This window comes from Heptranchias perlo, chromosome 23 (assembly GCF_035084215.1).
Source record: "Heptranchias perlo isolate sHepPer1 chromosome 23, sHepPer1.hap1, whole genome shotgun sequence".
NCBI lineage: Eukaryota > Metazoa > Chordata > Chondrichthyes > Hexanchiformes > Hexanchidae > Heptranchias > Heptranchias perlo.
The window spans coordinates 17534111-17546665 of NC_090347.1; the positions used below are offsets into that span (position 1 = coordinate 17534111).

General features: G+C 41.5%; 1 protein-coding gene across 2 annotated transcripts in view; it reads right to left on the reverse strand.

Moving 5' to 3' along the window:
- The window catches only part of fam20a (FAM20A golgi associated secretory pathway pseudokinase), a 42133-nt gene extending 33228 nt beyond the window's left edge, over positions 1-8905 (reverse strand). For both annotated transcript variants that reach the window (XR_010966968.1, XM_068004118.1), the window contains exon 1: positions 8480-8905. Coding sequence is in view for 1 of the 2 variants with exons in the window: in XM_068004118.1 (XP_067860219.1) it covers positions 8480-8832 (353 nt within the window). In the remaining variant the exon portion in view is untranslated. The remainder of the gene's footprint in view (positions 1-8479) is intronic.
- Between the last annotated feature and the right edge of the window lie 3650 nt (positions 8906-12555).

A 12555-nucleotide genomic window follows, 5' to 3' on the forward strand; every position in this document is an offset into this window, starting at 1 on the left:
ACAGCCAGTTTTATAAATTGTGGGTGGTTTTGTTCTGTGACTCGTGGAACTGGCCTGAATTTACACAAACTCATTTCACATATGACCACCATTCTCTCTAAGCTGCGTGTGTGCGCGGCCGTGCAGCAGTCTGTTGTGTGCTGCGCATTTAAACATTCCATCCGCGCACCAAACCAGTGCTCTCGGCCCCTCTCTCACACTGAGCAGTGCCTGAACCCCAGGCAATTCTCCAGCTCTGCCTCCCCGTTCCCCAGTGCTCCAGCCACAGGCAGGCTGCTCTGACTCTGGTGCTGAGGAGTGTCCGCAGATCCGAGTGTCTGATCCTGCGGCTCCGGCCCCAGCCGCCGCAGTGCTTACTGCGTTGAAATGCAGTCAACGAGCAAATGATTGGCAGTGCGGAAACCAGACCAGAAAGTAAAATCGAAACCGATGCATTTGTCAGTGGTCAATCGGAGACGGGGCATCTCCACCCGATCAATCGGAGACGGGGCATCTCCACCCGATCAATCGGAGACGGGGCATCTCCACCCGATCAATCGGAGACGGGGCATCTCCACCCGATCAATCGGAGACGGGGCATCTCCACCCGATCAATCGGAGACGGGGCATCTCCACCCGATCAATCGGAGACGGGGCATCTCCACCCGATCAATCGGAGACGAGGGGCCCACACATAGAAGCAACCAAAACTAATGAGACCTGCAAGATGTACAATTTTAATGCAATAATTTTTTAAACCCTGCTGAGGATTCAATGGAGAGGGGGAGGGGAGAGCTTTAATTAAACTGTTCCCTATCCCCAAATTCTCACTGACTGATTTGACAGCTGTTTTGTATTTCTGACTCAATTTGAATCAGAGTCATTAAGCTGATTCAACAAAAAGCAGATTGGAATCATTCCCATCAGATAATATTTAGTAAAATATAACGAGACTGGTCTGCTCAATCCTAGTGCAACTTCAGAAACCCAATTTATAAACTATATAAATTTATCAGCCAATATAACATAAGAACATAAGAAATAGGAGCAGGAGTAGGCCAATCGGCCCCTCGAGCCTGCTCCGCCATTCAATAAGATCATGGCTGTTCTGATCCTAACCTCAAATCTAAAGAACACAAGAAGTAGGAGCAGGACCCGGCCACTCAGCCCCTGGGCCCTCTCCGCCACCCACAGGGCCTTGACCGATCCGAACTCAGCTTCATGTCCCAATTTCCTGCCTGCTCCCCGTAACCCCTAATTCCCTTTACTTCTAGGAAACTGTCTATTTCTGTTTTAAATTTATTTAATGATGTAGCTTCCACAGCTTCCTGGGGCAGCAAATTCCACAGACCTACTACCCCCTGAGTGAAGAAGTTTCTCCTCATCTCAGTTTTGAAAGAGCAGCCCCTTATTCTAAGATTATGCCCCCTCGTTCTAGTTTCACCCATCCTTGGGAACATCCTTACCGCATCCACCCGATCAAGCCCCTTCACAATCTTATATGTTTCAATAAGATCGCCTCTCATTCTTCTGAACTCCAATGAGTAGAGTCCCAATCTACTCAACCTCTCCTCATATGTCCACCCCCTCATCCCCGGGATTAGCCGAGTGAACCTTCTTTGTACTGCCTCGAGAGCAAGTATGTCTTTTCTTAAGTATGGACACCAAAACTGTATGCAGTATTCCAGGTGCAGTCTCACCAATACCTTATATAACTGCAGCAATACCTCCCTGTTTTTATATTCTATCCCCCTAGCAACAAAAGCCAACATTCCGTTGGCCTTCTTGATCACCTGCTGCACCTGCATACTAACTTTTTGATTTTCTTGCACTAGGACCCCCAGATCCCTTTTTACTGCAGTACTTTCCAGTTTCTCGCCATTAAGATAATAACTTGCTCTCTGATTTTTCCTGCCAAAGTGCATAACCTCACATTTTCCAATATTGTATGGCATCTGCCAAATCTCTGCCCACTCACCCAGCCTGTCTATATCCCCTTGTAGGTTTTTTATGTCCTCCTCACTCTCTACTTTCCCTCCCATCTTTGTATCATCTGCAAACTTTGATATGTTACACTCGATCCCCTCCTCCAAATCGTTAATATAGATTGTAAAGAGTTGGGGACCCAGCACCGACCCTGCGGAACACCACTGGCTACTGGTTGCCAGTCCGAGAATGAACCATTTATCCCAACTAACATTAATTTGTTACAATTATTCATTATTTTATACATTTGTTCTGTTTGTTATTTACCCTGAATGATATTTTCTGAAAAGATGTTCTATTTAAAGTTGTATTTTTTTTACGATGGCGCACACAGCCTTTATATCAGTGCACAAACCCAAATTCGTTCTGCACATGGCCGAAAAATATTGGAGGGAACCTTGCTTAGGACCCTTATAGACATCAAGAAGCTGACTTCATCCGAATGTATTCAACCCCAGGTTCCACACCAATATGTCCTCATAAGTGAAATTTTAAAAGCAGATATTCATATCAATAAACACTTTTGAAACCAATTTACCTCCATGACCAAATCATGGCATTACATCAGCCATAAACAAAAGCATAAAATGGCTTAAATGAAACTGTAGCATCAGCCAGCAAAACAGGAATATTTCAGACAAGTACAATGCTTGCCTGTTTGTACTGTGCATAAAATATCTAGGCCAGCCAAAGAGCAAATCAATCATGTAAATCAATATAAAACATAAATAGCGAAATTAGTCAAAAATAACTAATATGAAGATATTTGAAAAAGGAAAGAAAGACAAAGAACTTGCTTTTACATTGCAACTTTCACAATCTCAGGACGTCCCAAAGCGCTTTACAGCCAATGAAGTACTTTTTAAAAAATGACGTCACTGTTAATGTAGGGAAACGCGGCGGCCAATTTGCGCACAGCAAGGTCCCACAAGCAGCAATGAGATAATGACCAGACAGATTTTTTTTTGCATCTTTTGCTCCCATCTCTGCTTCTTTTCCCTTAGTTTCTTTCCCTTTGTCACAATTCTATATCCTGAATATTGCTACTTCTTCAGTCTGGGACAGGTAGAGATCTGGTTACCTGAACAAGCTTAACAGGTTTAATGTCTCCACACCTGACAGGTTAGGTACAATAAAACAAGTGACACTTGAATGGAGTCAATTGCTTCACTACAGCTGGAGAATGCCAGCCACAGAATTTTGATAGGATGTAAACACTGATGTTTTTATTATTGCTGCAAAGTAACTAAGATCTGATAAACCCCACAATCCCATGCTTGGCACTCAATGCTATTATGAAAGTAATTCATAAGCATTACAGTGTTTCTCCCCCTGCACCATTTTAAGAAAACAATCTTTATTTTCAGACAATTTCTCTCTTTGTTGAGGTTCTCTCTACCTCTCTTTATATTTTTATGTTGCTGTTTTTCTGTGAGGTTGCAACCAGTTAACATATAAAAACACTAGTCTGCAGTTGATTACTCAATTAAAGGAAACTAAAGAGCTCCTCGGTCTGACTGACTGTTAAAAAAATAAAATCTTGGTCAGTCAATCTGTTAAAAACAAGTAGTAAAACCCTTGGCAGTCAGTTTATAATTATTTGCATAAATTGTCAATCCATCTGACATTTATTTAGGGCTAAAAGCCAGCTTCTCGCTCCATCTCCCCATATTCACATTGTGAAGTGGCAGCTTAGAGACTCCTATGTATACTGGTGAACTCAATGGTTTGAAATTTTCATACGGTGAATCGCTGGTAATGTATAATAAACCACCTCAAACTGAAAAACAAAGTTACTAAGCATCAAACCAGATCTTAAAATCAAACTATCTCTGTCCTAGCAAGCACTATTTCAGGAAATCTCAGAAAATGTTTCATTCTTCTGACTGTTGTTTTTATGCCATGTGTTATCAGGTCTCTGTACGGAAATAAAAACGTTTATAATGGCTGATCCTCTTTCACAGATTTACTTAAGAAACAAAACTCAATTGATTATAAAAATGGATGGGTAAGGATTGAAAAGGTACAGTATTCAAGGGTTCAGATAACTGCCATTATTCAAAAAAGAGCAGGGGAGTTCTCCCGGCGTCCTGGCCAATATTTATCCCTCAACCAACCAACAGATTATCTGGTCATTTATCTCATTGCTGTTTGTGGGACCTTGCTGTGCACAAATTGGCTGCTACGTTTCCTACATTACAACAGTGACTACTCTTCAAAAGTACTTAATTGGTTGTAAAGCACTTTGGGACGTCCTGAGGTCGTGAAAGGCACTATAGAAATGCAAATTCTTTCTTTAAGTCCTTCTTTATATGTAAACCAACTAAGCTTGATTCTAACAATTTACAATGTCATTTGAACTTCTTGGCTGTGCTATTGGCTTGTAATTCCTTCTGATGAATACTTTTCCTCTTATATCATTGGTCTGAAAGGCTAGAATCACCATATGTGAAAAAGAGCTGCAATAAGTCATTTGATGACCTATAGCTTCCTTTGAATGACATCAGTCACTAGAACAGAGACTATAGTTGCTGTCACAAAATACAGACTTATACAGAAAAGGTAAAAATGTTTCCTGTTTTAGAAATAATTTAGCTCAAGGGTATAATGAAACACATTTTGGTTGCAGTTTGTTTTCAACTATAATTGGTTACAAAATATATATGCAGTAATGCTCTCAGCTTTAAAGCACACTATCGGTGACCTCAGTAAACCTCAGGTCAATATTTACTGTTGTTGGCTAAATTTGCAGCCATAAGCTTATTAATGGAGAAGTTGGAGGGAAAATTATGAGCTGTTGAGTTGAACAGTGCAAGTGAGATTAAATTAGCTTTCATTTCATGTTAAGAATTTGGGAAAAGAAATGAGTTCTGCATGCTGAATTGTTACACAAATTGGCAGTTTTTGTGGGGAATAAATGGACTTTTCTTAATGATTGAGGAGGATTATAACTCAGTTGTTTTTCCTGAGTAAAGTTTAACTATTATACACAAAGCTGTAAGAACATGAGAAATAGGAGCAGGAGCAGGCCATAAGGCCCCTCGAGCCTGCTCCGCCATTCAATAAGATCATAGCTGATCTTCGACCTCAACTCCACTTTCCTGCCTGATCCCCATATCCCTTAATTCCCCTAGAGTCCAAAAATCTATCAGTCTCATTCTTGAATATACTCAATGACTGAGAATCCACAGATCTCAGGGGAAGAGAATTCCAAAAATTCACAACCCTCTGAGCGAAGAAATTTCTCCTCATCTCAGTCCTAAATGTCCGACCCCTTATCCTGAGACTATGTCCCCTAGTTCTAGACTCTCCAGCAAGGGGAAACATCCTCTCAGCATCTACCCTGTCAAGCCCTCTCAGAATCTAATGTTTCAGTGAGATCTTACATGTTTCAATCAGATCACCTCTCATTCTTCTAAACCCGAGAGTATTGGTCCATTTTACTCAATCTCTCCTCTTAAGACAACCCTCTCAGCCCAGGAATCAATCCAGTGAACTTTAGTTGCACTGCCTCCAAAGCAAGTATATCCTTCCTTAGGTAAAGAGACCAAAACTGTACACAGTACTTTGGTTGGGAAAGGGGGTCAGATTGCTTCTGATGCCAATGCCACTCATGTCAAAGTCAACATATAAATAAGACACTTGTTTAAATATATATATATATATATATATATATAATAAATATGCTGCTATTCTCTAACCTATCTCCAGGATATAAAATTGCAACACTTTGTATTTTCAAAATAATTTGCTACACCATCTCCTTTAATATAACACACATTATTTATGCCTCGATCACCAAGGATGCAGTTAAATTGCCACTTTAATATTGCTCCAAAATAACAGTGTAGTTGCAGAGTCGGGTCAGAATCTGACACCCAAAATGCAACAGTGCACAAACCTCTCGGGGAAACCAACTCACATCACTTGGGTTAGACACTGCATGCAGTATAACTCCAATGGAGCATCAATTGGATGTAAGATGTGCACAGGACTCTGTTGGACTTTTGAACATTTTACGAACTAAGAGCTTTCGAGAGGTTTTTTTAAAAAATGATTTAAGAGAATGCTCCTGCCCGGGTTCTCAAGACATTAGAAATATACAGGTTGGAAGAAGTGTTCTGTGCATGTGTGTAAACTGTGACTGATGCCTGGGGAGAGGGTATTGACTTGCATCATACTGTGCTGCAAGCCACTGATCCATCTAGACATTGATAGAGCAGAAGTTCTTGCAGTTCATGTATGTCACAGTATTGTGGTTAGGGGTCTGGATGACCACATGAGTGCAATCAGTAACACCCTGGGCTTCATCCAGCGATGTGGAAGAATTCCAATGCGCTCTCTTTCAGCTGTTTTTGTTTTACCTGGGGAAAGTGATAAAGGACTTTATCCCGATGAACAAAATATTGGTTGACACATCCGTGCACTGCTAATTAACTGGAAGGACCTGGAGACATAGAAGTTGAGGATGGTTGTGATGTTGACTGCCGTTGGAAGTTCGGGCCTTGAAGCTGTCTGCAGTGGATGATCATACTCTGTCACTACCTCCATGGTGAATCTTAGCCTGTGATGGCAGCTCTCTTCTGGCAGAACCAGGTAGCTGCGCTTGCGTCTTTAGGTTTTGTGGATAATGGTGGGTCAGGCTGATCACCTCCTATGCAAAAGGGCCTTCCTGGCATTCACTCTTACAATAATTTTCATTTCCAAAAAATTCAGGGATGTAACAATCGAAATTCAAACAGTTTCCCTTTAAAAAAGTATTTGCTGAAATGGGAGATCATGACTAATCTCTAATGCCCATGTTATATGGACAGGATGAACACATTATGCAAATGAAGCATTGGAACCATAAAATTCCATGAGCTCATTTGCATGAGACTGCATTTATAAATTAAACTGTTGCACAATGTTAAAGGCGCCCAAGAAATTGTGTTATGTGCAAGTGGAATGTGGGGCCGGAGTAATGAATCCTGACTCAATTCTCTGGCTAAAACCCGCAGCAAGAACGATCCCGCTAAATGAGAAATCTACCCCCTCCACTCTTAACCAGGATGGAATTAATTGTCACAGTATTAACTGCTGAGAGTCTCTTGAAATCACAACATCAAATCTGGCAGGTGTCTCAACACAAATTTTGGAAACAGTGTAAAACTGTGTTATTCAGTGAACTGTGAAGTGAACCAGTAGTGGAATACACTCCTGGAGCTCAAGGGCTTTGAGGCTGCAATACTGTACACACAACACAAGAAATGCATGTTTCAACAAATCAAAACATCTTTTTGCACTTCCAACTGTGTTGCATAATTTTTGTGCTTCGGACTTCATTCCTAAAGACACAACAGGACTGGTTTAGCAAGTTCTAAAAGTACATTTTGCAGAAAGCATTTTAACTTTTCACATGATTGGGTTTACTTAGTGCCCACCCAAACAATCAGTCACATTTGGGAAAATACAAGGTGACATTATTCCCTTCTACCTCCACAAGCTTCAGGAATGCCTATGGAATTTATATTTCTTTTGAGTTCAGCCAAATATGTGGGAAAATTGGTGAACTAGGTAAGTTTCCGACAAAAACGGAGCAAACTCAGTTTTTATTCAGTCTCTAATTAACAGTGACTCTGCATTGATTTAGATTTTAAAAAGCTGGTTGATCATTGCATGAAATGATGCAGTCTGCTTGCTGGTAAAATACCAGGCTTCCCTCTGCCCTGTTGGCTGATAATGTATGTGAGTTACCCAGGTCGCTCACATATAAGTTTTAAAAGTGTATCTCAACTAATACAAGGAATTCTGATTTTACTTCATGTCCCACTCTCGACATTTCAAGCTACAAAACTAGCCACGAAGACGCTCAGTTAACATCAGCAATGGGCACAACGTACTCTACCGGCATGCAATTAGAGAATGATTGACAGCATCGGATTAACATCCAGAAACCAGAAGGATCCCCACTGACACAAAAGAATGCGCTCGTTGCTGGTGCACCAGAGCTAGCATTCTGGCAACTTGGCCATCTGAAAGTTAGTTGTACAATGGACGGTGAACTGCATTAATATCAGGGCTTCTTATACACACACACTGGGAGCAAAGGAACATTGAAACTACCGTTGCTTTCAGTCTATATCCATACACGTGTGTGCAGTACCTGGTGTGGGTGAGATTTCAACCTCTATTGGATGGGAGCAGTGGGAATTACATCAATGGACCTTTTCTTCTACATTGCACAACCATCTCCATGCTTTTGAACTACATTAAGATTACAAAGGCACTGGATATTTTTACCTGCATAGAGTTATAACAGAGATCATTTATATCGTGATAGTTTACATTTTATATATAAACACACAGCACCTGGACTGAAACATTTTCAGATTAGAAACACAATAACGATGATGGTGTTGCGGAGGCTCTGAACTTCGTTTCCTTGCGCCTATAATTTCTCATTATCTTTAGACGAAGCAAATAATAATAACAGCAATAATAATAATCCCAGAGAAGTTTTCCGAAAACTTACTTTTTCGTCCGTTTAGCTTTGTTATTGTAATATTTCACAGCATCGTCTTGTTTTAAGAGGTGTTCCCCAAGTCCTCGGGGTAGGGACTTCACTTGGTATAAAGGGTGCGAGAAGAGTTCACGGAGTTTGGAGAGAGTTGGGTTGAGGGACCAGCCCACAGTCTCCGCCGGAGCTCCGCTGCCGTTTGCCCGGAAGGTCCGCAGAGCGGCGCTTTTGTCGGGGAACTCCTCACACGGGCAGCGGTTTCGGATGGACCGCTGGTGTAACTTTGGTAAGATGTTGAAGAGCAGGTCGACTGTAAAAGCAGTCGAGAGAATCAGGACTATTAGAAATCTGCTTCTCGCACTCCACATGGTTTGTCTCCGTCTGTCAGTCAGTCCTTTGCCAGCCAGGGAGTCTGTCACAACACTACCCACGCTTATCAGCTCAGCCGCAAAGCCTTCTTAAAGTGACACTGCACCCGGACACATCATTGCTGGGCTTGGAAAGATTTTACAGCACAGAAACATTAAAGGAGACACCCTTTAACCCGAGGGTTTCCTTTCAGTTCATCTGCTACAAAAAATTATTTTACATTCTATATGGCCTATTTCATAGTCTATATTAGGAATATTGATTGTTTCATTGTGGGACTGTTCCATTTTGTGCCATATTTAACGAGAGCTATTAAAAATAAATTTGACATTTTGGTAGCTAATTATATATTGCTGGACGTGACGCGTTCATCACTTGGTTACTGTCAACAAGGATAATGTGGAAGTTAATTTCTACATTGCAAGCATACGTAAACAAATAGTAACCTTCGCCAGTATGTGACAGTCTTTCTAGTAAGACTATTTTGAAGAGTTCTATTATTTGTTAAGTTTCAACATGAAGGTGGATTCTAAAAGACGGTGCTGAAATAGAATGAGATAATGCCATCGTTATTGACTTTACCATAACCCTTCACCTCCTCATCAGGATGTCAATGATACAACCGCAAGAGGTGAAGTTCACTGAAGTGAATGCAATGAATAGCCTACTGTTAAACTGATTCATTTGGCATTAATATTTTGCTTACTACTCCCTCCCCCCCCCCCCCCCCCGTTTAACTTTCTCCTTGTAAATAATTCATCTAGTTCTGAGATCAACGTAATATATGCAAAGAATATAACATTATTTGCAACAAAAGCACAGGTTTACAGGGCGTTCCTACCACACAGGGTGTTTTTAAAAGATCTGAATACTTTCTGTCCTGCTACCCATAATAAACAAAATGACGACCTCTAGAGGGTTCCATTTCACTTAGATATGGATGACAGTCAGCACACAACTAAATAGTTTAGTTCTATGAATTTTGATCCATGCATACCAAAAAGTATCTGTCACATTGTGTCACTGGTGTTATCCTCATCTTTTTTTTTACCATTTACAGAAGTCCTTTTACAACCAGGAGAAACCCATAATTCAGAAGGATTCCAAGTGTGTATGAGTTGACAGCTTTTGAGCAGTTGAAAGAGGGACTGGAACGAAATCACAAGTGAAATATTCTGTTTATTCACTGGGTACATGGCACCTGGTAGAATCTAAATTAATTCATGAACATCATGGGTATTTTTTTCTGCAATACTAACGTGGACAATAAAATGAATAGTTACCACCACATTAAATATAAAGCATTGCTTCAGAATAAGTTACCCATATCCACAGGGAGATTGGCATAGAGATGAACTTACTCTCCCATGTAAACTTTGTGAACTGCAGTCATTTGGGTCAAAGCCCAGTGGTGTCAGAGTATGGTATGGTATACAGTGTAACCTGAGGCAGATGTCCGTCAATCTACACTGGAGGTTATCAGAAGAATGCTAGAGGCCAGCGTACAGGAATTCTATGCTGTAGAAGACTGGGCAAGCAAGCACAGGCCTGTTTGAGCAGAATATGCTGCAGTGGCATCGCATACTGTATAGAGCTTCTGAAAGGAGAAGAAAGTAGATGGATCAGAGAACCTGGGAATATAGACAGTCCAGCACTGGTAGATTTGATGATACAATGTATGGCCTAGAAATTTGTTGCAAGCACGCCCATTTTACAGGTGTAAAATGGACACCTAAGCATCCAGTATGGTTGTAGGTGTGCATGTGCACATTCCACTCTAGAAGTGCGCCACCCGCCATGTTGGTAAACAACAATAACATTCAAAGGAGCTTCATAGGAGTGTTATCGAACAAAATTTGACACTGAGCCACATAAGGAGATATTAGGACAGGTGAAGAGATAGGTTTTAAGGAGGGTCTTAAAGGAAGAGAGAGGGGTAGTGAGGCAGAGTGATATAGAGTGGTAATTCCACAGCTTAGGGTCTAGGCAGCTGAAGGCACGGCTGCCAATGGTGAAGCGATTAAAATCAGGGATGCGCAAGAGGTCAGAATTGGAGGAGTACAGGGATCTCGGAGGGCTTTAGGGCTGAAGGAGGTTACGGAGACCGTGCCTGAAACAGGCATTAGGCCCGTTAGACAGCAGTTCACTATTGCACCAGTCATTATTAAATGCACCAGAATCTGTGGGATAGTCAGCACTTCCTACAGTCTTACACCATCTTTGTTGTTTTCTCACCAGAACAGTTACCTGCTCTTTGGAGGACTGTTAGACTATTTTCTGTAGGTGTGGTCTTCTTCATTGTCTATTTCCAAACAGCATAATCCACAACATTCACAAGGAAAATCACCTGCAGACATAGAATCATAGAATCATAGAAGTTACAACATGGAAACAGGCCCTTCGGCCCAACATGTCCATGTCGCCCAGTTTATACCACTAAGCTAGTCCCAATTTCCTGCACTTGGCCCATATCCCTCTATACCCATCTTACCCATGTAACTGTCCAAATGCTTTTTAAAAGACAACATTGTACCCGCCTCTACTACTGCCTCTGGCAGCTCGTTCCAGACACTCACCACCCTTTGAGTGAAAAAATTGCCCCTCTGGACCCTTTTGTATCTCTCCCCTCTCACCTTAAATCTATGCCCCCTCGTTATAGACTCCCCTACCTTTGGGAAAAGATTTTGACTATCTACCTTATCTATGCCCCTCATTATTTTATAGACTTCTATAAGATCACCCCTTAACCTCCTACTCTCCAGGGAAAAAAGTCCCAGTCTGTCTAACCTCTCCCTATAAGTCAAACCATCAAGTCCCGGTAGCATCCTAGTAAATCTTTTCTGCACTCTTCCTAGTTTAATAATATCCTTTCTATAATATGGTGACCAGAACTGTACACAGTACTCCAAGTGTGGCCTCACCAATGCCCTGTACAACTTCAACAAGACATCCCAACTCCTGCATTCAATGTTCTGACCAATGAAACCAAGCATGCCGCATGCCTTCTTCACCACCCTATCCACCTGTGACTCCACTTTCAAGGAGCTATGAACCTGTACTCCTAGATCTCTTTGTTCTATAACTCTCCCCAATGCCCTACCATTAACGGAGTAGGTCCTGGCCCGATTCGATCTACCAAAATGCATCACCTCACATTTATCTAAATTAAACTCCATCTGCCATTCATCGGCCCACTGGCCCAATTTATCAAGATCCCGTTGCAATCCTAGATAACCTTCTTCACTGTCCACAATGCCACCAATCTTGGTTTCATCTGCAAACTTACTAACCATGCCTCCTAAATTCTCATTCAAATCATTAATATAAATAACAAATAACAGCGGACCCAGCACCGATCCCTGAGGCACACCGCTGGACACAGGCATCCAGTTTGAAAAACAACCCTCTACAACCACCCTCTGTCTTCTGTCGTCAAGCCAATTTTGTATCCATTTGGCTACCTCACCTTGGATCCCATGAGATTTAACCTTATGTAACAACCTACCATGCGGTACCTTGTCAAAGGCTTTGCTGAAGTCCATGTAGACCACGTCTACTGCACAGCCCTCATCTATCTTCTTGGTTACCCCTTCAAAAAACTCAATCAAATTCGTGAGACATGATTTTCCTTTAATTCCACACCATGCACCAGGTATTTCTCTGCCATTGAGCTGTATAAGGGTCTTTTAATGGTAGAAGTTTCAATTCCTTCAACTGCAGGT